Source organism: Scyliorhinus canicula, chromosome 16, assembly GCF_902713615.1.
Source record: "Scyliorhinus canicula chromosome 16, sScyCan1.1, whole genome shotgun sequence".
Classification (NCBI taxonomy): Eukaryota; Metazoa; Chordata; class Chondrichthyes; order Carcharhiniformes; family Scyliorhinidae; genus Scyliorhinus; species Scyliorhinus canicula.
Genome location: NC_052161.1, coordinates 53,467,144 through 53,493,203, shown reverse-complemented (window position 1 = coordinate 53,493,203; position 26,060 = coordinate 53,467,144). Strand labels below are relative to the sequence as shown.

Sequence of the window (26,060 nt, the reverse complement as noted above, 5' to 3'; positions counted from 1 at the left end):
GTAGACAGGTCGTCTCCAATTTTCTTTTAATTGACTTGATGTCCATAGAATTTTACACTTTAGAATTTACACCAAATTCGACTGAGCATCTTCCATCCTTTCCAGCTGTTTACTAAGAGTTTATTTCAATTAAGGTGTGAGACTTTGCTTTTAGCTGTATGCTAAAATTTAACTGAAAGACCTGCCTGTTTTAAACATTCGTCAATTGAAACTCTCATTCATGCCTTTCCAGATACTTCCTGAGATAGTTACATTCTATGAAGGTGTGAGCCATTGTTTTAGCTTACCACATGAAACCTGTGTGTTTTACAATCCTGCTCTTTGCAGCTGCTATTAACCTTTTGTGGGATCTTTCCCTGTATCCTCTCAGACCAGATATTGCCAGACTTCCATGTTTCAAATGACACATTTTTCTGTATTTTCAAGAACACTGTATTTTGTTTTTTTTTCGAATTGATCTTACTGTTACATTTTTGCCCTCCCTCCAGTTGATTGTGCAGCCTGTGCAGCCGATTATTTGTGCTTCAGCAAAGAATGATTTCAGCGGCTATGAGTCCAACTGATACACTTTTAATGATCACTTCATTCGTAAAATACCCATTGGGCCCGAATGTAAACACCACAGTGAAGGTCCATGGTTTTCCATTCTCTGTCCATTTCACACTCCCATCTTGCAGATGCTTTAATACGCATTCATCTCGTATCATGCTCGCATTCATATTCTCGTATCATGCCATTGAGCCTGAACACGTTCTTCAAGACTGTTAACAGAATTGCAGAATGCTCACCAGCAGTTCCTTCCCTTTGTCTGGTTTGTTATCCTCCACTAAGATTTAATCTAAAGCCTCATACATCGTGCATACCGTAATGCCTTTTAGTGATTCACTGTGCTCAGATGACCAGCTATCTTCTAGGATATTTAGCCTCTTGACTAGATTCAAGGATTCACACGATTTTATCCTAAGTACTGAGGCGATATCCATGTCTACAATGTGAAAGAGCATTGTGTGCTTCATGCCAGCCACTGAGAGCACTAGTTCGCAAACATGAAAGGTCTCCAGAGTTCTTATTCTGAAGACTATCATCAGCACTTGCTTTTGCAAAGCATGTTGACTCATGAGGTTGGCTGTCACTTTAGGGTCAAAGTCACAATGAATGAAAGCATCATTCAGCATTACCTTCGATTTGAGTATGGACGTAAAGGTTTTTGGAGTGTTCTTATTATCTTCATTCTTTGTTATGATTTAATTTTCGTCTTTGTTTCTGAGAGTTTTCTAGTTTCTCACCGCGATGAGATCGCTGAAAAACTGTTCTTCCGTGTTTATCTCATCTACTGCATGCACCACTCATGCATGGTCCATGGTGGAACATTATTTTGCAAAGTGCCCAACACGGCTGCACCTGGAACAAACTTTTCCATAGGTTTGACATTGCAGTAGGGCATGTTGAGTGCCACATTTTTGGCAGAAGATGGCGGTGTCATCTCCTGTTGGCCACTTAGAATGGCTACCCGCACTGAGACCATGGGCGGGATTCTCCCGTACACAGCGGGGCGGGGGGTCCCGGCGGGACGGAGTGGCATGAACCACTCCGTGTCGGCCTGCCCCAAAGGTGCGGAGGGGCAAGGCCGGCGTCGGAGTGGTTTGCGCCCCGCCGGCTGGCGTGAAAGGCCTTTGGCGCCATGCCAGCCGGGGCCGAAGGGACTCCGCTGGCCGGCACGGGTCCACACATGCGCGGGATCATCAGCGGCAGCTGACGTCATCCCCGCGCATGCGCTAGGGGGTGTTCACCTACGCGTCGGCCATCACAGAGGCTGACACGGCCGACGTGTAGGAAAAGAGTGCCCCCACGGCACAGACCCGCCTGCGGATCGGTGGGGCCCGATCGTGGGCCAGGCCACCGTGGGGGCATCCCCCGGGGCCAGATCGCCCCCCCCTCCCCCCCAGGAGCCCACCCACGCCGCCAGGTCCGACCAGTAAGGGACCTAGTCTAATCTACGCCAGCGGGACTGGCACAAAACGGGCGGGACTTTGGCCCATTGCAGGCCCGGGGCCCATTGAGTCGCGCCGGTCCCTGCCATTCTTCGAGGCGGGTGGCGCGATTCACGCCGGGCCGATTTTTAGGGGGCTGGAGAATTTGGAGGACGGCAAGAGCGGGATTCACGCCGACCCCTGGCGATTCTCCAACCCGGCGGGGGGTCGGAGAATCCCGCCCCATGTTTCTTCAAAAAGCGTGACCTTGCACGACAGCATTCAACAGAACATATAGCACACAAATGCTTCAGTTTTCTTAGGAGAACAATGCTTATCGATGTGCTCCACCACTTCATCAAATTTCTTGTGATCCTCCTCATTATCAAACACAAACGAATTGTACAGTTTGAGCACTTGTGGACCTGCCACTGTTAGCAGCAACGTGATTCGCCTTTCATCAGGCTGGGCCTATAGGCCCACGGCCGAAACATAAAAGTTTGAATTGCTGTTTGAACAGCTGCCAGTTCTCGCCTATTTTTCCGGACATCTGAAGCTGGTGGGTGACCTCAGTCTTCCATCTCGAGCTTCAGCATTTTCTTACCAGTTGGGTTACCTCAGGTTGCAGTTCACCAGACTGGACTTCAAGTCGAATGCCTAACATTATCACTGCCGTCGCTCTCTTTAAGTCTTCAGCACTCGAGGTACCATGTTGTGTTTGACCCTTTGTACTTTACGAAGGAACTCACCAAATATTTCAACTTATCCAAACCAGAATTTTTTATTGAGTTTCATGTGATAAGAAAGCAATTTGATACAGAACAGATTATCATGGAGTCTGCTAACTACTCCTCCGGAACTTGCACCTACCACTGACCTGTATGTCTTATTACTTTCTCAATCTTCTTCTCAGGATGGCCATATGTGTCTCCCTTTATATCGAGCCACAGGTCACAGACCTTGGTCTAAAGACCGCATGATGTGGCTATACGGTTACCTGCTGGTTGGAGGTTGCACACCATCCAACTATGATATAGCCCATAGGCATACAAACACACCGCCAGCCTGACCACTTGCTGGGGAGGTCGATGAATCTCGGGAGGCCGTTGGATACGGGGTGTCTCCCGTTAATTGTATGGGAATAGGGCTTAAGTGGTAATAATTGGTTTCTCGCCACACCATGGTGAGATCCCGATTTTGCTACGGGTGCTGGCCGGTTGCATCTCAAACTGTTTGGCATTTAGTGCAGTACTCGTTTTTGGCTTCTCCTATTATTCACCGGCCTCATTTTGCTTGAGCGGGAGCTCAACAAGGCTGGAGAATCGTGCCGTCTTAATAGTCCTGGTGCCTAATTCTGTGCAATTGTAACTAACAAGGAGAACAGAGTCTGATGGAACTTTTCTCTGTACTAAATACTTTGAGATTGATGTGCTTTCAACAGAAGCAGACCAAAACTAATTTTCTGAAATGGTTGAACTTTACATTTCCTAGCATGTATGGCCTAGTTCGTATGAATCTCATAGTTAGTTTTGATATTTGACGTCTTTTTAAAATCGTGCTTTATTAAAATTGCTTAATTTAGGTTAGTGTATAATTTTTCAGGTGCTACATTTTGAGTTAACCTATTAGAAATAAATATTGAGTTTCTAATTGTATTATAATTTATTAAATTGTCTTATTCTAGGACCATCTTGAAAATATCAATATAATTCTCTTTTTAAGGCCTACACACAAAGCTTAATGATATGGCACGGTAAGTATAATCATTTACATTTGAAAATATAATGTAACTCATGTTGAAATGCTTTGGAAATGTTGAGTGCTAAGTATTCACAAGGCTTTATTGCTGCAGAACTGTCAAAGATTTTCATCTTGCACTCATCAGGGCAGTTCACAAGAATACCAATAGTAACGGGAACAACAATTTATACTGTATGAGAAGAGATTGGTTGGCAAGCGGACTCTGATTAGTAAAGCATTGCCAAGAAAACTAAGAGGGAACAGTTAACTGCCAAGCTTTTATTTCAAATTCAAACCAGTCAAGCTAACTCAGATTGGTCAGGGGATTTCTATGGAGAATGAATGGCTATTCCCCAAGCTTTTAGTTGAAAAAGGGTATGGGTATGCTCCTTCTGTCTGAAAAGGACAGGGCACAGTGTGTGAATATATTTTGCTTCCAGCATACATAAGTGAGCCCCACTGAGACCTTGACTGATAATCTTAAATTGGCTTTTCGTGTAATTCTTTGCACAATCAAGATTGCTTAGCAAGTGTTGTCCAATTGCAGAATCATATATAACATAGGATACCATTAGGGCAGCACGGTGGCGCAGTGAGTTAGCCCTGCAGCCTCACGGCGCCGAGGTCCCAGGTTCAATCCAGGCTCTGGGTCACTGTTCGTGTGGAGTTTGCACATTTTCCCTGTGTTTGCGTGGGTTTTGCCCCCACAACCCAAATATGTTGTGGTGGATTGGCCATGCTAAATTGCCCTTTAATTGGAAAAAATGAATTGGGTACTTTTCTAAATAAATTTCTAAAAACAAACATGGTGGCGGGATTCTCTCAGCCCGGGGCCGGGCTGGAGAATCCCTGCGGCCAGCACGAATCGTGCCATGCTGCCCTGACGCCGGCACGTGTTTCTCCGCAGAGCGGAGAATCAGCACCATTGGCACGGCACTGGTCGGGGGTTGCTCTACACGGCCGGCCCGCTGATTCTCGGCCCGGGATGGGCCAAGCGGCCGTCATGAAAATGCCGAGTCCCGCTGGCACCGTCCACACCTGCTCTCAGCCGGCGGGATTGCAACGTGGAAGGGTCGGGGGCGGCCTGTAGGGGGCGTCTGGCCCCGGGGGGCCTCCGATGTGGCCTGGCCCGCGATCGGGGCCCACCGATTGGCGGGCCAGCCTCTTTGGCTGAGGCCCTCCTTTCATACGCGCCGGCCCCTGTAGTCCTGCGCCATGTTATATCGGGGCTGGTGCGTTGAAGGAAGCCACTGCGCATGAGCGTGTTGGCGCCGGAGCCACTGCACATGCACGGATCCTGGTGCACCCAGTTCGTGCCGGGATCAGCAGCTGGAGCGGCGTGAACTGCCCCAGTGCCGTGCTGGTCCCCTGTAGCGGCCAGAATTAGTCGTTGGGTCGGCCCATTCACGACGGCGTGGACACTCTGCCGCTGGATTATAGAATCCCGCCCAGGATACCTTTTTGAGTTTTGCAAGCACAGGCTGGTTTAGTATGCCAGTGTACTTTGCCTGTGGCAATAGTCAAAGGATGTTTGTTATAACTCGCCAGTGATTGGAATGCACGGTCTTCATTTCTGGCATTATACCGGCACTGAAATTCATACACCATATTACTAATTTTTGTGATACACAGAACACTTTTGTGGCTTGACGGCAGCATCCTGTTTGCTGAGAATACCACTTGTGTTTCTACTACATGGTAACATGAAACGGCTAGCTTCACCCATTGATCAAATTTTTGAGACACGTTACCCCTACAGGGTAATCTGGGTAGGTCAAATGTGGAGGCCTTCTATCCATTCATAAGTTTGTACAATATGCAATGAACAATGATCTGACCAGGGTCGCCATTATCCTACAGGATGCTTTGATGCACCTTATTTCAGTGCTGGTGCGATGGAAAATATCCAAAAACCTTTCTAGAGGCTGGTTCTTTCCGGTTGCCCTGTGGCCTTTTGAGCTCTTTAAGTGATCAATTAATGGCTACTTAATCATCTCATCCAACCCGTCACTATGTTATCTGCGGCTTAGGGACGCCTGGACGAAGTGGGTTGCCTGGCAGGCTTAATTGGGTGAATTGATATTGAGAAGAAGGCAGGGACGTGAACCTCTTTTGGGAATTCTCCTGTGCCCATTGGAGGCATCCCTCCCCACAGGCCAAATTCCCCCTCTAACCCTCCGCACACCCTCTCAATCTTGGTTCTCCCACCTCTTTTAACCCGCTCGATGTGGATTCCATTATCTGGTCTTTGGGTACAAGCCCCACTGCTTGAACCTGATGCTACTCGAACTATAGAGCTGCTGGTCAGTCCGATTGACTGACAGCTCTCTGTGACAAGACTTCCTCCCCAGTTAGGACAGAAGTCTCACCCTTAGCCAATTAATCTCATCTGAGCGTAAAATGGCTGCAGGGTAGCTGCCTTTTTTGTGGGCAGGCTCCCAACTGACTACTCAGTTGGGCGGGTGGGGAACACACCGCCTTGTAAAATCCAGCCCTATGCATGTGGTTTGCATTTAAAAATAACTGTAACTGGTGCATGACATGTATGCTCGGCCCTGAGGTCTCAGCATTTGAACTTCAAACATTTTTGACATGGTAGAATGGCCGTGTTATATTTAAACCCTGTATTCTCTGTTTCACTGTGACAATGTCACATGGCGTTCATGAGTTAATGTTTACATTTCATACTCATGCATTTTTGTATCAATAATTTAATGAAATGGTTTATGCTAATCATTTTATTTTTCTCTTAAGGAGGAAGGTTCCGGTTGAAAAAATGGTACCGCACGATTCGCAAAGCGATAGTGATGAAACACCTTCATTGCCAATGCAAGCATTATGGGTAGGTGTCAAATTGAGTTAGTCAATTGTTTATAATAAAGAATTGTGTATGTCAAAACTCTTGTTCTCGTTTTTATGATTGACAGAAACAGACAATTCAGCAATCATGCCAGGATTTCAAATTGTAAACATGGTTCATTAATTGAAAAGGACAACTGAAAGCAACATTGTATTAGTATTTTTAAATTTAATAAAACCTTCCAAGGTTCTTCAAACACGAGGATGTATACCAATTGTGAAATTAGAGTTGATTGAAAGCACAATAAAAATATATGTTTTAAAAAAAAACAGAGGACGCTGGAAACACTCAGCAGGTCCGGCAGCACCTGTAGGAGAGAAAACAGAATTAAGATTTCAAGTCCACTTGGCTCTTTGTCATAACTAAAGAGGGAGAAATCCGTTGGAAATTAAACTGTAATGTGAGAGATTGCAGCAAAATGCAGCAACTTTAAGAACAAAAGACAGATGGTCTGATGTGGCAAGTGATGGGGGGGGGAGGGCGGGGGGTTGTGCATTGAACAGATACGTGTATGGAATATATAAACAAAGGGTTTTAAAATGGGGAGAAAGGTTGCTGTCTAAAGTTGTTGAACTCAAATGTTGAGTCCTGAGACTTGTAATATGCCTAATTGAAGATGAGATGCTGTCCCTCCAGCATGTGTTGGGCTTCACTGGAGCATTGCAGAAGGTGAAAGATTGGCATGTCGGCATGAGGTTAAGGTGCTAAGTTAAAGTGGCAAGCATAAGGAAGCTGGGGACATAATTGCGGAATGAGTGATGCACTATCAATTACGCAAAGACGAGAGTAGGATGTAATCGAGGCTTTATTACACTGAGGAAGCACGGTAGCATTGTGGATAGCACAATCGCTTCACAGCTCCAGGGTCCCAGGTTCGATTCTGGCTTGGGTCACTGTCTGCGCGGAGTCTGCACATCCTCTCCGTGTGTGCGTGGGTTTCCTCTGGGTGCTCCGGTTTCCTCCCACAGTCCAAAGATGTGCAAGTTAGGTGGATTGGACATGATAAATTGCCCTTAGTGTCCAAAATTGCCCTTAGTGTTGGGTGGGGTTACTGGGTTATGGGGATAGGGTGGAGGTGTTAACCTTGGGTAGGGTGCTCTTTCCAAGAGCCGGTGCAGACTCGATGGGCCGAATGGCCTCCTTCTGTAGTGTAAATTCTATGATATCTATGAGATGTGTGGCCTCCTACAGCAGCTGACGAAATGGCTGCTGTACGGGGAGCACACATATTTATACTCCGCCTACTGGGCGGAGCCAGCAGGTAGGGATCTATCCCTGTACCTGTGGTACAGGGGCCTTACCATAAAGCACCTATAACAACATCCTCTATATACAATATATACATCAGTGGTGACTACTACATTCACCCCCTGTTAAAAATGAGTCCAGCGAGGGTGGTGGAGAACTATATACAGGAAATTGTGTTTTAAAAGTATAGTTAAAATTATAAATTCAGATGGTCCGGTGCCCTAATCTGTCGTAGAGAGTGCCGTAGCACTGGTGGCACTAAATGACTCCGGTGGCGGCTTGGTCTTCGGAGACTCTGGGAGCGTGTCGAAATCCTCTTCATCCCCGGGTGTGGGCAAGAGGAGGGCGGAGTGCCCCGGAGCAGGGGCTGTGGTGGGGTCCCTGAGGGAGACTGTGTCTTGCGGCCGTCGGGGTACGCTACTTAAGCGTACTGTGGGTTGGCGTGAAGTTGGCCCTTTCAACCAACGGGTCCGCCTTGTGGAATCGAACGTGTCTACGAGGAGAATGGGTCCTGGAGCTGCCAGCCACGTTGGGAGCGATACCCTGGAGGTGGAATTCCTGGGGAAGAAGGAGACGTCATGGGGGTTTTCATTAGTCACGGCGCACAGGAGCAACCGAATGGAGTGGAGTGCATCGGGGAGGAGGGAGGCCGGGAGATTTCTGGACCGTAGGGCCAGTTGGATGGCCCACCAGACTGTCCCGTTCTCCCTCTCTACCTGCTCATTTCCCCATGGGTTGTAGCTGGGCATCCTGCTCAAGGCAATTCCCCTGTTGAGCAGGTACTGGCGCAGCTCATCAATCATGAATGAGGATCCCCGGTCGCTGTGGAAACCGATCAGAGCGAAGATGGTGTTGAGGGCTTTGATGACGGTGGCAGACGTCATGTCGGGGCATGGGACGGCAAAGGGGAATCGGGAGTATTCATCAACCACACTGAGAAAGTACATGTTGCGGTCGGTGGAGGGGAGGGGCCCTTTGAAGTCCATGCTGAGGCGTTCAAAGGGGCGGGAGGCATTCACCAGGCGCGCACGATCTGGCCGGTAGAAATGCGCTTGCACTCCGCACAGACCTGGCAGTCCCTGGTGATTGCCCTGACTTCCTCGATGGAGTAGGGCAGGTTGCGGGCCTTGATGAAATGGTAAAAACGGGTGACTCCTGGTTGACGGAGGTTGTCGTGCAGGGTGCGGAGTCGGTCCGCTTGTGCGCTGGCACATGTACCTCGGGATAGGGCATCGGGGGGCTCATTGAGCTTACCGGGGCGATACAAAATCTCGTAGGTGGAGAGCTCGATCCTCCACCCCAAGATTTTATCGTTTTTGATCTTGCCCCGCTGTGTGTTATTAAACATGAAGGCAACCAACCGTTGGTCAGTGAGGAGAGTGAATCTCCTGCCAGCCAGGTAATGCCTCCAATTGTGCACAGCTCCAACGATGGCTTGAGCCTGCTTTTCGACAGAGGAGTGCCGAATTTCAGAGGCATGGAGGGTGCGGGAAAATAATGCCACGGGCCTGCCTGCCTGGTTGAGGGTGGCGGCCAGAGCGACGTCTGATGTATAGCTCTCCACTTGGAATGGTAACGTCTTGTCGACTGTGTGCATCGCAGCCTTGGCAATGTCGGCCTTGATACGGTTGAAGGCTTGTTGAGCCTTGGCCGTTAGTGGCAAAATGGAGGATTGGATGACTGGGCGGGCCTTGTCCGCATAGTTTGGGACCCACTGGGCATAATACGAAAAGAACCCCAGGCACCGTTTGAGGGCCTTGGTGCAGTGGGGGAGGGGGGGTTCCAAGAGGGGGCACATGCGATCGGGGTGGGCCCTAGAACTCCGTCCTGAACCATATAGCCGAGGATGGCTAATCAGTCCGTATTGAACATGCACTTCTCCTTGTTGTAGGTTCGGTTGAGGAGTTTGGTGGTGTGGAGGAATTTGGAAAGGTTAGTGTCATGGTCCTGCTGGTGGTGGCCGCAGATGGTGACATTGTCCAGGTACGGGAAGGTGGCCCGCAGTCCGTACCGGTCAGCCATTCGGTCCATCTCCCGTTGGAAGACCAAGATCCCGTTGGTGACGCCGAAGGGGACCCAAAGAAAGTGGTAAAGGCGACCGTCTGCTTCGAACGCAGTGTATGGGCAGTCCGCCTTACAGGTGGGGAGCTGGTGGTAGGCAAATTTCAGGTCCACTGTTGAGAAGACCCGGTACTGTGCAATCTGATTGACCATATCAGATATGCGTTGGAGGGGGTACGCATCGAGCTGCGTGTACCGATTGATGGTCTGACTGTAGTCAACGACCATCCTATTTTTCTCCCCAGTTTTGGCTACTACCACCTGGGCTCTCCAGGAGCTGTTGCTGGCTTCGATGATGCCTTCCTGAAGCAGCCGCTGGACCTTGGACCTGATGAAGGTCCTGTCCTGGGCGCTGTACCGTCTGCTCCTGGTGGCGACGGGTTTGCAATCTGGGGTTAGGGTTGCAAAAAGGGAAGGTGGGTCGACCTTGAGGGTTGCGAGGCCGCACACAGTAAGGGTAGTAGGGGCCCGCCAAATTTCAGGGTTAGGCTCTGGAGGTTGCACTGGAAGTCCAGGCCGAGTAGCAAGGCAGCGCAGTGGTTGGGGCGGACACGGAGGTGGAAGCCGCTGAACTCTACGCCTTGGACAGTGAGAGTGGCAATGCAGTACCCCCGGATCGCCAAGGAGTGGGATCTGGAGGCCAGGGTGATTCTTTGATTGGCAGGGTGTACCGCAAGGGAGCAGGGCCTTACCATATCGGGGTGAATGAAGCTTTCAGTGCTCCCAGCAGGCAGGAGATTTTGTGTCCGTTGACCTTCACTTTAGTTGAAGCAGTCGAGACTGGTCAATCGTGACTGAGGTGAGACGCGGCTGGTCGTCGGTGGTTGCAGCTGATAAGGTGCCCGACGGGCAGGGGTCCGAGTAGGGCAAGATGGCGGCGCACACGAGCTGCACGTGTCGTGGGAGAGGCAAGATGGCGGCGCCCTGTCGTGAGGAAGGCAAGATGGCGGCGCCCGTTGGTTTTGGGAGGAACACGATGGCGGCGCCCACGGGCCGCACGTGTTGTGAGTCGAGCAAGATGGCAGCGTCCACTGGCCACACGTGGTCCGAGGAGGGGAAGATGGCGGTGCCTACTGGTCGCTCGTGGGATGTGCTGGCACAATAGCTGCGATTGAGCGGGCCTGGCACACTGCAGCAAAATGTCCCTTCTTACCACAGGCCTTGTAGAGGGTGCTCAGAGGTGTTTTGACTGCCCACAGAAGTAGCATTTGGGCCCCCCGAGATTGGTCGGCTGCCGCGCGGCACAGGCATGGGGCTGGCTAAGGGCGGTCTCTGATGGGGTCCACGATGGGGCGGCCGTCTGCGGAGTCCACAATGCACAGGAGGGGTGGGCCGCGAGGTCGGGGGCATAGGCCTGAATGTTGCATGATGCGACCGTAAGTGAGAGAGCTAGCTTTTTGGTCGCCGCGAGTTCGAGCGTGGCCCCTTCTAGGAGGTGCTGGCGGATGTAGTCAGACCCTATGCCCGTAAAAAATGCGTCTCTCATCAGCAAAGTTGAGTGTTCCGTGGCCGAAACGACCTCACAGTCACAGTCTCTAACTAGGGCGAGAAGGCGCGCCAGAAATCTTCCACTGACTCACCGGAAGCTGCGCCGCGTGGAGAGGAGGTGTCTGGCATAGATTTTGTTAGTCCGCTGAGCGTAGTTTTCCTTCAGTAGCGCCATGGCCTCTGCGTAGGTTGGCGCGTCCTGGTCGAATGGAAAGACGTTGGAGCTCAGCCGGGTGTAAAGGATCTGGAGCTTCTGTGCTTCTGGAATAGCGTCTGGTGCAGACCCGATGTATGCTTCGAAATAGGCTAGCCAATGTTCAAAGTCCTTTTTGGCGTTGTCTGCTTGAGGATGCAGCTGCAGGCGATTCGGCTTGATGCGGAGGTCCATCTCTGAAAACTCAGTGTAATAAATTGATGCACTATCAATTACGCAAAGACGAGAGTAGAATGTAATCGAGGCTTTATTACACTGAGATGTGTGGCCTCCTACAGCAGCTGACGAAATGGCTGTTGTATGGGGAACACGCATATTTATACTCTGCCTACTGGGCGGAGCCAGCAGGCAGGGATCTATCCCCGTACCTGTGGAACAGGGGCCTTACCGTAAAGCACCTATAACAACATCCTCTATATACAATATATACATCAGTTGTGACTACCACACTGAGGAAAGGGATTCCGTAAACCGCTTACCTGGTCTGTGTTTAGTCTTTAGTAGAGGACACCGCATTGGGAGCAGCGAATACAATAGACCAAATTGAAGGAAGTTCAAGTGGAACACAGCTTAACCTAAAAGGAGAGTTTGGGGCTTTGAATGGTGAGGAGTGAGGAGGTAACGGGGCAAGTGTTGCACCTTCTGCAGTTGCAAGGAGAGGTGCCGTGGGAAGGGGATGGGGAGCTTGGCGTAATGGAGAGTGTCACTGAAGGAGCGGTCCCGACGAAATGCTGATGGGATGAGGGAAGATTTGTTTTGTGATAGCATCATGCTGGAGTTGGCAGAAATGACGGAGGATGGTCCTTTGAATGTGGGAGCTGGTGTGGTGGAAAGTGAGGACAAGAGTGACCTTATCAAGGTTCTGGGAGGGATGGGAAAGGGTGAGGGCAGAGGTGTGCGAAATGGGTTGAACCTAGTTGAGCGCCCTGTCAATCATAGGTGGGGGGAAATCTCAGTTAATGGAAAATGCAGACATGTCAGAAGTACCATTTTTGAAGGTGACAGCATCAGAACAGATGTGACGCTAGTGGAGAAACTCGGAGAATGGGATAGAGTCCTTACAGGAAGCAGGATGTGAGGAGCTGTGGGAGTTGGTGGATGTGTAATGGATATTGGTGGTCAGCGTATCACGAGAAATGGACGCAGAGTGTGTCAGAGATGGACCATAGGAAGCTGAGAGGGGTGGAAATTGGAAGCAAAATTTATAATTTATTCCAGGGCCAGACAAGAGCTTGAAACAGCATTAATAGAGTCATCGATGTAACGCAAAAAGAGTTGCAAGAGCAGGCCAGAGTATGACTGGAACAAAGAGCGTTCCACAAAACCTACAAAACGACAGGAGTAACTGGGGCCCATGCGGGCACCCATAGTTACACCTTTTATTTGCAAGAAGTGAGACAAATTAAAGGAGAAATTATTTAGTGGTGAAGGAGAGTAATGAAGGACAGGGATTGTTTGGGCCTCTGCTCAAGGAAGAAGCGGAGACCATCCTGGTGAAGTGATGGAGGTGTAGAATACTGAGAGGCTGAGAGTGAACATGGAAAGGATGTTTCCACTAGTAGGAGAAACTAGAACCCAAGGGCACAGCTTCAGACTGGAGGGACGATCCTTTAAAATAGAGATGAGGAGGAATTTCTTCAGCCCGAGAGTGGTGAATCTGTGGAACTCATTGCCGCAGAAGGCTGTGGAGACTAAGTCACTGAGTGTCTTTGAGACAGAGATATATAGGTTCTTGATTAATAAGGGGCTCAGGGGTTATGGGGAGAAGACAGGAGAATGGTGATGAGAATCATGGGCGGGATTCTCCGATAATGCAGCAGAGTCCCCGCGCCGTTGTGAATGCTGTTGCGTTTCACGACGGCGCCAAACGGTGGCGGTCACGAGCGATTCAGGGCCCGAAAATGGGCTAGCAGCGGGGCTGCGCGGAACTCAGGGGGCGTGGCACGAAAGCAGCGTCATCATCGCGCGACGCCCTACTGATGCCGTGCACCGTCATTTAAAGTGCACGATCCGCGCACAGGACCCAAGACGACGCGATGGCTGAGCCCCGACGAGCCGCTCCGAGGTTCCACGACATGGACCTGGACACCCTGCTGGACGAGGTGGAAGAACGCAGGGCCATCCTCTACCCAAGACGTGGGAATCGCCAACCGTCCAAGAGGGAAGGGGACCAACAAATGTGTTATTGTGGGGAAGGTGAAAAGAGAGAAAAGAAAGAACTAGCTTCACCTCTTTCCCCATTACTACCATCCTCCCACTGACAGGGACAGGATGTCAGAAATTCCTTGCACAACAATGTGAGTACTACCTAGACCAGGCAAATTAGATCTTCTTCCAATGACCCTACAGGCTATGAGAGGTCAGCACTGGTCTGCACTGCTATGCAAAGTGCCAAAATGGTGTTACTATGCAAATTGAGGACCTATAGTAATTTAATTGAAAATTTGTATCCTCAGGATGAGGACGCACAAGAAGACCATATGAAGCGGCGCATTTCAGCTAGAAGAGAAAATATAAGGAAGAGGGTATAGTATTTTATATTGAGTTGCAATAAACAATGTTATCTTCCTCACTTCTTCACAATTCACATCTGTCCTTCTGAGTCCCACAGCAATTCCGTTACTCAAGTAATCTCCCACTTCACCACATATAATTTTTATATGAAGTGACACTGCATCCCCTTGATTTTATCCGTTGCTTCAATTCTTGTTCTCTAATTTTGCTGCACTCCTGGTTCCATAACTTTGTCCTCCTGATCAACTCAACTTGATTTCATCATTGTATAAAATCTTGCTATTTCCAAAGTTTCTTTACTCCACAACAATTTGTGTGCTAACTGGCTGACTGATTTATCTGACATCAACCCATGGATAAGCAATAACTTACTTTGACTTCATGTTCACACAGTTAAAGCTGATGGGACACAACTTCTATGTCCAGGTTAAACCAGGTTGAAATTTAAAATCCCATATATTAGCCACTATGACAACTGTTTATTTCCAACTGCCCATTGGCACTTTTGTTCCCACTCCATTCTCCCCGATCCCTTTACACTTACACAACTGAAATCCTCACCCATGTCTTTGCCAGTTCAAAGTTGTCAGCAGTGCATATTTATATTTTAGGTCCATTTTAATGAACCCAGGCAACTAGATTTGATTTATCTAATCCAGTGAGCAGATTTTGTTGAAACTGTTCAAAAAATGAAACAGTAAGTTCCTCACTTAAGCATTGTTTTTTTTTTTAGCTTGCTGAAGAGTCTGAACATTCATTGTTACTTGACCAAATTGAAGGGCTCAGTAATCCCAGTTTAGAGGAAGGTATGTTTTCTAATTAGTATACATAGGACACAAATATGTATATAAAAAAGCGAATTCCTTTAATACAAACTGTATTTTTTTTCTAAATGAAACATAGTTTTTTACAAGCTACTGTATTTTAGTTAAATTTTTATACAGTGTATGGCATACAAATTTGTCTTTTAGATTTTGATGAGCAGTAATGTACAAGCATGCAAAAATAACTGAAAGGAAAAGACCAGCTGGTTTCATATATTTGACAGAAATGTGGAAAGTTAACGAGATTAACAGTGAACAGTGAAAATAAAATAACAGAAAAGTATCAACACTAGCAGGCGGCGAGAGAGATGTGATTTGCCCAGTAACAGGACTAGCAGGAATCCAGTGCCCATACCATACTAGGAACATTGGGCACGATTTAACCAGTGCGTTGCGTCTGGCTGGCGCTGATCTGGGAGCACCCGTTAAATAGCGGGAAAGATAAAATCAAGATTCGTACCGGGCGTGAATTAGTTTGGTATCTAATTGGCCTGCTCCCGATGGCGGGCTCCAGATCTTGGCCAAATATGGCGAGCATAATCATTAACCCCAATATGCATTAATTTCCATTTCACGAGCGAGATTGAAGTTACATGTAATGGCCTCCCGGGAATTAACCGGCTCCCAAGCGAGAAATCAAGCGGGCGTCGTTTAGTACTCTTTTTTTTTAAAAAGTGATGCTGATGCAATGGCTGCTGAGGGGAACTGAGGAGGTGAGTAGCTATTTCCACTTTCGGGCATGCAGCTCAAAGGCTTCCAGGATTGCTGTCCATCTGGTCCATCTGGCTGCAGTAACTGGGCTATTCTGTTCATAGACAGCAGAATATGTACACCACACAGTTGATGGTTAGCTCTAGGTCCAGGACTAGACCATTGCAACCTGACACATAGCTTCCATGGCTCTCAGGCAACTTCCCCATCCAAGGGCCATTGCATCCAGTTTTCCCGAATAATACCCAATGGGTATGATCCCCATGTTCTTGTGCCAGTATTGCTGTCATGTATCCTTTCTGTATCCTTTCTCATGGATAAACAAGGTAAATGGCTTCCCATTGTCAGGGATTCCCAGAGCCGGTGCTGAACACAAGGCCTTTTTTAGATTTGCGAAGGCCTCTAGTTGCTCTCCTGTGAGGGCAATGGGTTCTTTGGATTTCCACTTCCCCTTTGCAAGGTCATTCAGTGGCTGAGCCAGCTGTGTGTAGGAGTTCAATTTCAGGTATAGTTACACAAACCCAAAAAGGACCTGAGTTCTTGAATAGTAGTGGGATGTTTGGCAACCCAAATGGCTGTGGTCCTATTCTGGGTAAGTTCTCTCTTTCCTTCCAAAATCCTTTGCTCCAGGTACACAACCTCTGCTTGGGCAATTTGTGCTTTGGCATTGCTGGCTTTATGTCCTCTGAGGTGGACTTCCACTTACGCACCATCGCTGCGTTGGCGGCCCAATAGTACCCACAGAGGTTGGGCAATGCCAGACCCCCCCTATCCCTGCCTCGTTCCAGGAACACTCTTCTAACCCTCGGAGTCCCATGCGCCCACACAAATCCCGTGATAGAACATAGAACATAGAACAGTACAGCACAGAACAGGCCCTTCGGCCCTCGCTGTTGTGCCGAGCAATGATCACCCTACTCAAACCCACCCTATACCCGTAACCCAACAACCCCCCCCTTAACCTTACTTTTTAGGACACTAAGGGCAATTTAGCATGGCCAATCCACCTAACCCGCACATCTTTGGACTGTGGGAGGAAACCGGAGCACCCGGAGGAAACCCACGCACACACGGAGAGGATGTGCAGATTCCGCACAGACAGTGACCCAGCCGGGAATCGAACCTGGGACCCTGGAGCTGTGAAGCATTTATGCTAACCACCATGCTACCGTGCTACCGAGCTGATACTCCTGTTGACCCTCCTAAAAAAGGCCTTCGGGATAAGGATGGGAAGGCACTGGAACAGGAATAAAAACCTCGGGAGCACCGTCATCTTAACGGACTGCACCCTCCCCGCCAGTGACAGCGGTAACATATCCCACCTCTTAAACTCCTCCTCCATCTGCTCCACCAACCTTGTGAGGTTGAGCTTTTGCAGGGCCCCCCAGCTCCCCGCCACCTGGACCCCTAGGTACCTGAAGCTCTTCCCTGCCTGCTTCAATGGGAGCCTACCAATCCCCTCCTCTTGATCCCCCGGATGTACCACAAACACCTCACTCTTGCCCAAGTTCAACTTATACCCCGAGAAACCCCCGAATTCACTAAGAATCCTCATCACCTCCGGCATCCCCCCCACCGGGTCCGCTACATACAGCAACAGGTCGTCCGCGTATAGCGACACTCGATGCTCCTCCCCACCCCGCACCAGGCCCCTCCAGTTCCCTGACTCCCTCAATGCCATGGCCAGGGGCTCAATTGCCAACGCGAAGAGCAAGGGGGACAGGGGGCACCCCTGTCTCGTCCCCCGGTACAGCCGAAAGTATTCCGACCTCCTCCTATTTGTGGCTACACTCGCCATCGGGGCCTCGTAGAGCATCCTCACCCACCGGATAAACCCCTCCCCAAACCTCTCCAACACCTCCCACAAATGCTCCCACTCAACCCAATCAAAGGCCTTCTCCGCATCTAATGCCACCACTATCTCCGCCTCCCCTTCCACAGCCGGCATCATAATAACGTTGAGGAGCCTTCGTACGTTTGTATTCAGCTGCCTTCCTTTCACAAACCCCGCCTGGTCCTCATGAATGACCCCGGGCACGCAATCCTCTATTCTAGTGGCCAGGATCTTTGCCAGCAGCTTAGCATCGGCGTTCCGCAGCGAAATCGGCCTATATGATCCGCACTGCAGAGGGTCCTTGTCCCGCTTCAGGATCAAGGAAATCAGCGCCCATGACATAGTTGGGGGCAAAGCCGCCCCCTCCCTTGCCTCGTTAAAGGTCCGGACCAACAGGGGGCCCAACAGGTCCAAATACCTTTTATAAAATTCCGCCTGAAACCCGTCCGGCCCCGGCGCCTTCCCCGACTGCATGCTCCCTATCCCTTTGACCACCTCCTCCAGCTCGATCGGCGCCCCTAGTCCCTCCACCTGCTCCTCCTCCACCCTTGAGAATCGCAGCTTGTCCAAGAAGCGCCCCATTCCACCCCCCTCCACCGGGGGCTCCGACCGGTACAGTTCCCCATAGAAGTCTCTGAAGGGGGGGTGGGGTATCCTCTTTTATGAGTGACGAACTGCATCAGTTCCTGGTCAGCAGGGGCATAGCCTCTAGCAGGACGACCAGTTATAACCCCCGGGGTAACGGTCAGGTTGAGCGGGAGAATGGCACCATTTGGAAGACCATCCTGCTGGCCCTAAGGTCCAGAGATCTCCTTATTCCCCTTTGGCAAGAGGTCATCCCCGACGCCCTGCATTCAATCCAATCTCTCCTCTGTACTACCACTAATCAAACACCTCATGAACGTCTTCTTGTTTTCCCCAGGAAGTTGTCCTCGGGATCCCCTCTCCCGACCTGGCTGGCCACCCCCGGGCCCATCCTGCTCTGGAAGCATGTGTGGGTGCACAAGTCCGACCCGTTGGTTGAGCGAGTCCAGTTATTCCACGCCAACCCACAATATGCGTACGTGGAGTATCCCGACGGTCGGCAGGATACGGTCTCGCTCCGGGACCTGGCGCCCGCCGGCGTGCGGCCTTCTTCCTCTATACCAACACCCCCCCCCCCAAACCCCAATTCCCCCCAGCGCACATGCCCCCTCTCCCCCGATTACAGCGTCTCCACCACCGGCCCGGTGTACGGAGACATATCTACGACCGACGCTCCCGGAGGCAAGGACGACCATCGGCCCGACGTCACCGGCTCCACCGTGAAGGTCATCCAGAACAACACGGGCACCCGTGTGTGCGTGGGTTTCCTCCGGGTGCTCCGGTTTCCTCCCACAGTCCAAAGATGTGCGGGTTAGGTGGATTGGCCATGCTAAATTGCCCGTAGTGTAAGGTTAATGGGGGGATTGTTGGGTTACGGGTATACGGGTTACGTGGGTTTAAGTAGGGTGATCATTGCTCGGCACAACATTGAGGGCCGAAGGGCCTGTTCTGTGCTGTACTGTTCTATGTCTATGTGACTGCTCTCCAATTGTCCGAGAGGCAAGCAGGCCCCGCCTCCGAGGCGGGGTATAAGTACCCAGAGTTCCCGGTGGTCGGTCATTCTCTGTAGTCGACCACCGGGCTAACAACTAGCTGATTAAAGCCACAGTTTGGATCCTAAATGTGTCTTGAGTCGAATTGATGGTACATCACAGACGATCAAAATGAAGGTGCTCTCCAGGTATCTCTTCCTAATTAGATCTATCTCGATCTATATCCCAAGGCCTTATTCAACTCACTGGACAAATTAATTGTGGTGATATGACTAGGAGGTTTACGGTACCTATCTGCCATTGGTGCAGTACACTCGCTGCCCATTGGCTCAGGCCGGTCATGTGCCTCTCGGCTGGTTGGTTGAGACTAGTCATGTGACTGCTCACCGATTGGTCAGGAGGCAAGTAGTCCCGCCTACGAGGCGGGGTATAAGAACCCGTAGGACCCGGCAGTCGGCCTTTCTCTGCAAGTCGACTGCCGGGCACACAACTAGTCGATTAAAACCTAATGTTTGGATCTTCATCTCGACTCGTGTCCAATTGATGGTACATCATTAATCATTCCGTTTGTATGGGGGGGAAGATTGCGAGAATCCTTTAAAAGGTCCAGCAGAAAACAGAGTCCAGGGAAGGGCCCTCGCCATGGCGGCAGTACCATCCTCACCCAAAAAACACTCCAGCAACCCAGTAGTGGTAGCAACCCTCCATACCTGGAACCAATTACGGCAGTAATTCGGCCTGACCGAAATTCCAACAAAGCCCCATCTACAACAAAATGAAAAATGAAAATCGCTTATTGTCACGAGTAGGCTTCAATTAAGTTACTGTGAAAAACCCCTAGTCGCCACATTCCGGCGCCTGTCCGGGGAGGCTGGTACGGGAATCGAACCGTGCTGCTGGCCTGCTTGATCTGCTTTAAAAGCCAGCGATTTAGCTGAGTGAGCTAAACCAGCCCCTAACAACCATAGGTTCGAGCCAACGCTCACTGACACCAACTTTAAAAGGTGGAGACAGGACTGGGAGACACTGACAGTCCGCGACATATACACTGATGGCAGGGTCACAACACTGGACGAACTGACGGAGAGATTCCAGCTAGCTAAGGGCAACAAACTCAGGTGAGTGTGTTCAGTGGTGTGGGAGTTGAGGGTGTCAGGTGGTGAGGGGGTGTGGTACTGTGGTGTCCGTGCCCCTGCATAGCAACCCTCCCACCCCCAGTTGGTGAAAGGTGCTTCGACCAAAGCGTCCCGTGCTCGTTGGCCCTGCCGATAGTGTAGTGCAACCTCCCATGCATGGCCGGCCCCCATGTCCCGCCCATTGTCCTCCCCCTCATCCTCCTCGTCTGACGAGGCATGCCCTTGCCCCTCATCCTCCTCCAGCTCATCGCCCCTCTGCTGGGCTACATTGTAGAGGACGCAGCAGACCACAACAATGCAACCGACTCTGCTTGACTCGTACTGGCAGGCCCCTCCAGAGCGGTCTAGGCACCTTAAGTGCATCTTCAGAACCCCGAAGTACCTGTCCACCACATCCCTGGTTGTACAGTGGTCATCATTGTAACGGGTCTCCGCGTTGCTCTGAGGTTTCTGGATAGGCTACATCAGCCATGACCACAATGGGTAACCCCTGTCGCCCAGCAACCAGCCCCGCAACGGGGGGGGGGGGGGGGGGGGTGTCCCTCGAACATGCCGGAGATGAATGATTGTGCCAATACGAATGAGTCATGTACACTGCCCGGGTACCGGCAGACGTGCAGGATCTTCATCTGGTTGTCACAGACCAGCTGAACATTCATGGAGTAGTATCCCTTCCACTTCGTGAACACGGCCTGTTATCTGCTGTTGGCCGCAGGGTGACATGCATACCATCGATGACCCCCCAGACCCAATTCCAGGGGCATCCCAGCGACGGTAGTGAACCCCGCTGCCTGGGCATCTTGGTGGGTGAGGTCCACAGGGAACTGTATCTACCGGTCCGCAAGGCCATACAGTGTGTCCGTCATGGCACGGATGCACCGATGCCTGTGAGTTGCCAGACAGATCCCCACTCAGTGACTGGAACGGCCCCATGGAGTTGAGAGCAACAGTCACTTTGATGGCCATCGGTAGAGGGTCCCCCCCCACTCGACTCCCACGCGGTATCAAGTATGCCATCGTGGCAGATGTGAGTGATGGTTTCCCGGCTCATCCGCAGCCTCCTCCTGCGTGCCCGGTCCGGGATTACCTGAAAGGACATGTGGCACCGGTACACGCGGGGCCTCATCAGACACCTCCTTCGCACCACCATCACCTCCTCCTCCTCCTCGTCTTATTCCTCCTCCTGCTCCCCCTCGTCCCATTCCTCATCCTCCTCCTTGGCCTGTCGGGCAGGCAGTCCTCCAGTCTGAGCAGCTGCCACCTGCCCGTCTGCGGCCCGCTCCTCTGTTGCAGCCTCCACCTCCTCTCTGAGCTGCCTGGACTGACGCTGCCACAGGGCAGCATGCAGGGTAGCCGCCCCCGCCATGGCGGCTAACATCGCTGGGTGGTTCCTAAACATTATGGCCTGCATGGGTGAGGGGGGGACATGTTAACATGGCGCATATACCCGTGCACAACAAGGTACCATAGGCTTCATGGTGGCCACGGTTGTCTCCGCGCGCCTGAGCCACACATGCCCCCCATCCCCCCCGTCCACCTGTGCCCCTGCTTCTGCCGCCGGTCCCTACTGCCAGGGTCACCATTGTATTTCACTGCCCTCACTGGCGGCTGCTGTCGGTGTGGCCCTGGGTGTTCCCGCCAGTGGGTGTCGCCGGTTGAGTGGAGTGGCCGGGGAGGGAGGCGGCACCCACCTATACGGCTGTTAACCCTTCGTTCACCCAGCGACCTGGGTCCCCCAACGCTAACTCCTACTTCCTCCTGCCGCCGCATCAACGAGCACGTCAGCATGACGATTTTCTATCGTTGGTTAGAACCACGCTGTCGGGACTTTGGCCCATCCAGGCCGCAGAATTGCTCAGGCCCCGGGGAATTGGTTGTCAGGGCATCTAATGCGATTCTACGGGCCACACGGTGGGCGTTGCGATTTCATCGTGTTGGGAGGTCATCAAAGCGGCGGCGGAGTTGATTCTCCGATCGATCATGTTTCACGATTTTGGAGTGGAACTGTGGAGAATCCAGCCCCAGCATTCCTTAATTCTCCCTCAGTGTACCCGAACAAGCGCTGTATGTGGCGACGAGGGGATTTTCACAGTAACTTCACTTCAGTATTAATGTAAGCCTACATGTGACAATAATAAAGATTAATATCACCTACCTGAGGATTTCCCAGTGGTGTAGGGTTAGAGTGGCAGGAAGAGAGAATCCTGCATCCAGCGAATGGCTTGCTGCCGAGAAACTCTGGTGGCAGACTGGAGAATCCAGCCCATTGCAAATTTTGTAAGAAATAAATTAATTGGATTTTTATCATTGCTAGCAGGTTCTAACACTGATGAAAATCAACTGGCTGATGTAATACGAAGCAGAGTGAGAGACAAACTGAAAGCTGTAAAGGTTAGAGTGCCACCATTAAACATTTGCTAAAAATGTATTTGCATTTTAAAAATGTTGTTTAATGGAAAATATGTGACTCGTATCTTTTCACAGGCAGGGATTGCAAATTTGTTCATGCAAGAATTGCCTGAACCTTCAAACCATCTGCAGCAGTTAAGAGATGAACTAGTGACAAGATTCGATAAGACATCAGTAAGCACAAACTTATATTTAAACATTTGTTGAGACCAGTATATAGAGGTTGGTACATAACTGGTTGTTACCAGATAATATAAAATGTGATGTTATAGGTCACAGATATAGGTTGAGAGGCGGAAGATTTAGAACTGATATGAGGAGGAATTACTTTCTGCAGTGGGCGGTGAATTTGTGTAACTTCCTGCTCCATAGTCTGGTGTAGTCTGAGTCATTAAATAGATTCAAGAATGAGATAGATATACTTCTGATAAAAAATGGGTTAAAGGTTAATGGGAGGTAGATTTGAGACCAGCTATGATCTGATTGAATGGTGGAGTAGATCTAGTAAATCTAGAGGGTTTGAATTGCCTACTTCTGTTTCTAATTCCTATGTTTTTAATAATCCACATACAATTACCATGCGTAGCAGAAGATGACAGCTCAGTAGAACACAAGAGATAGGAGTAGACAAAATGGCACTTTGAGCCCCCCACAGCCTGCCTTGCCCACCCACTTGTGCCCTCCCTAGTCGGTCTGGGGGGGTGTTCCCCCCTTCTCCCATCCACCCCCTTTCTGTTCTCCCCCCATCGGCTGCGGCCGCGTCTCTCCTGTTGCACAGGAGTTAATCTTCTCCAGGTGGAGAAATTTCAAAAGGTCATCTAGCCAGTCTGTAACTGTGGGTGGTGCTGCTGAGCAGGATTCTTCAGTGTGCGGTTAGGGAAATGAAAGCTAGGGCGTCAGCCCTCTTCTCCATGTGTAGTTCTGGCTGCTCTGGTACCCCGGAGATTGCCATGTTTGGGCATGGCTTCACCCTCACCCCCACAACCTTGGACATTGCTCGGAGAAGGCTGTCCAGAACCCAGCAAGCTTGGGGCAAGCCCAGAACATGTAGGTGTGATTGGCCGGGCCCCTCTGGCACCGTTCACCTTTGTCCTCCACCTCCGGGAAGAACATGCTCATTCGGGTTCTGGTCAAGTGTGCTGTGTGCGGGCAACATGGTGGCACAGTGGATTAGCCCTGTTGGCTCACGGCGCCGAGGTCCCAGGTTTGACAGCTCTGGGTCACTGTCCATGTGGAGTTTGCACATTTTCCCCGTGTTTGCGGGAGTTTCGCCCCCACAACCCAAGGATGTGCAGGCTAGGTGGATTGGCCATGCTAAATTGCCCCTTAGTTGGTAAAAATGAATTGGGTACTCTAAATTTATTTCAAAAAATGGTGTGCTCTGTGCACCACTTTGAACTGCATGAGGCTGAGCCTTGCGCAGGAGGAGGTGGAGTTGGCCTGCCCGGTGCTTCGCTCCAGAGATCCCACCCCACTTCTGTCCCCAGTTCATCCTCCTATTTCCATCTGGTCTCACCCAGTGGTGTTTGAGCTCTGTCCAGTAGCTGTCCATATATTTTCCCTCAGAGTCCCCCTTCTTTACTGTCCGTGTTCATCAGGTCCTCTAATAGTGTGGTCTCCGGGGCCCAAGGGTACCCTGCAGTCTCTTTGCGGAGGAAGTGTTTTCTTAGCAGGTGTCTCATTTCCTGTCCTGTCAGCAATTCCCATTCCTCCATCACTTCGTTCAGTGTCACTGGTTTGTGCCCCATGTAAAACTTCCTAAATGTCAGCGTTCCCTGTCCTGTCTCCATTTCTTAAAGGTGGCATCTAGCATGGCTGGGGGAAATCTGTGTTTTCCGCAGATGGATGCCATGAGGGACACCTTAATCAGCCCGAAGTGTTGTCTTAATTGGGACCATGTTTTCAGTGTAGCCGCTACCATTGGGCTTGATGCATATTTTGCCGAGGGGGATGGGAGTGCTACTGTGGCCAAGGCCCGGAGGTTCGTCCCGTTGCAGGAGGCCTCCTCCATCCGCACCCACTCTGAATTGGGTTTGTGTACCCATCCCCTCACTCTCTCTGCCGTTGCTGCCCAGTGGTACTTTTGCAGGTTTGGTAATGCCAGTCCACCTTTGATTTTCCTGCTTTGCAGCGTTGGTTTGGGAACTCTCAGATTCTTAACACCCACACAAATGCCATGATTAAGCAGTCTACATTTTGGAAGAAGACCTTGGGGATGAAGATCGATGTGGATCTAAACAGGAAGAGGAACCTTGGAAGCACGTTCATTTTGATCGTCTCCCCGGCAGGGAGAGTGGGAGTGCGCCCCATCTCTGAAGGTCCTTTTTAACTTCCTCCACCAGACGCGTCAGGTTCCACTTGGGCATCTGTTTTCAGTCTCTGGCTATTTGGATCCTCAGGTATCGGAATCTATTTTGGGCTATTTTAAACGGGAGCCCTGTCCCTCCCCCATTTGGGTTCACTGGGAATGCCTCATTTTAGCCCAGGTTGAGTTTATAATCCGAGAATGTTCAGTACTCATTCAGGATCTGCATGATTGCCTTCAGTCCTTCCTGTGGCTTCGAGACATACATGTCATCCGCATAGAGTGAGACTCTGTGCTCTCTGTCTCCTCTCTCGATGCCCTTCCAGCTTTTCGCGTCCCGCAGGGCTATTGCCAGGGTTTCGATTGCTGGCGTGAGAAAGAGCGGGGACAACGGGCATCCTTGTCCTGTGCCTCTTTGTAGTTGGAAGTATTCAGAGCTGGTAGTGTTGGTTTGAACATTCGCCTTGGGAGCGTTGTATAGGCGTCTCACTCAGGCGGTGAATCCCGCTCCTAGCCCAAATTGTTCCAGTACCTCAAGCCAGTACTTCCATTCGACTCTGTCGAAGGCCTTTTCTGCACCCAGGGAGACGATCATCTCTGGTGTTCTCTTCCCAGGAGAGGGTGGGGGGGGGTTCATTATTACATTCAGCAGCCGTCTGATGTTCGTGGTGAGTTGCCTACCCTTGATAAAGCCCGTTTGGTTCTCTACAATCACCTCTGGTACGCATCGTTCCAGCCTTTTGGCTGATGCGACCATCAATTCACGCAAAACAAGGAGTAGAAGTAAACTGTGGCTTTAATCGACTAAAATAGTGCCTGCCTGCAACTGCTCTGCGACTGAGAGCCGCCTACAGGGCTACTGCTCTTTATACCTCTCCTCAAGGGTTGGAGCAAGGGGCGGAGCCCACAAAGGCACCAACACGATACATTCCAGGCAATACCGTACAATGGTCCATAGGTGGAGCTCTCATGGGCAACAGCGTGATACAGTTACATACATGGTGAATGGTTAATGCAATATGTTCACCACATTGGCCAGGACCTTTGCGAGTATTTTCGCGTCTACATTTATCAGCGAAATGGGCCACATAGCTGAGGATGGCTAAGCGGGCCATGCTAAACACGCACTTCTCCATGTTGTGGGTGAGATTTAGGAGAGTGGCGGTGTG

At 50.6% G+C, this 26,060-nt stretch overlaps 1 protein-coding gene across 9 annotated transcripts in view; it reads left to right on the top strand.

Annotated features, from left to right (window-relative positions):
• LOC119951075 (coiled-coil and C2 domain-containing protein 2A-like) overlaps positions 1 to 26,060 on the top strand; it is a 610,180-nt gene that overhangs the window by 26,966 nt on the left and 557,154 nt on the right. For 8 of the 9 annotated variants that reach the window (XM_038774117.1, XM_038774121.1, XM_038774113.1 and 5 more), the window contains exons 2-7: positions 3,655 to 3,723; positions 6,465 to 6,552; positions 14,038 to 14,106; positions 14,829 to 14,901; positions 22,492 to 22,568; positions 22,662 to 22,760. In XM_038774117.1, coding sequence (XP_038630045.1) covers positions 3,716 to 3,723; positions 6,465 to 6,552; positions 14,038 to 14,106; positions 14,829 to 14,901; positions 22,492 to 22,568; positions 22,662 to 22,760 — 414 coding nt within the window. In that variant the 5' untranslated portion in view covers positions 3,655 to 3,715. The remainder of the gene's footprint in view (positions 1 to 3,654; positions 3,724 to 6,464; positions 6,553 to 14,037; positions 14,107 to 14,828; positions 14,902 to 22,491; positions 22,569 to 22,661; positions 22,761 to 26,060) is intronic. The other variant, XM_038774116.1, reaches the window with a different exon arrangement.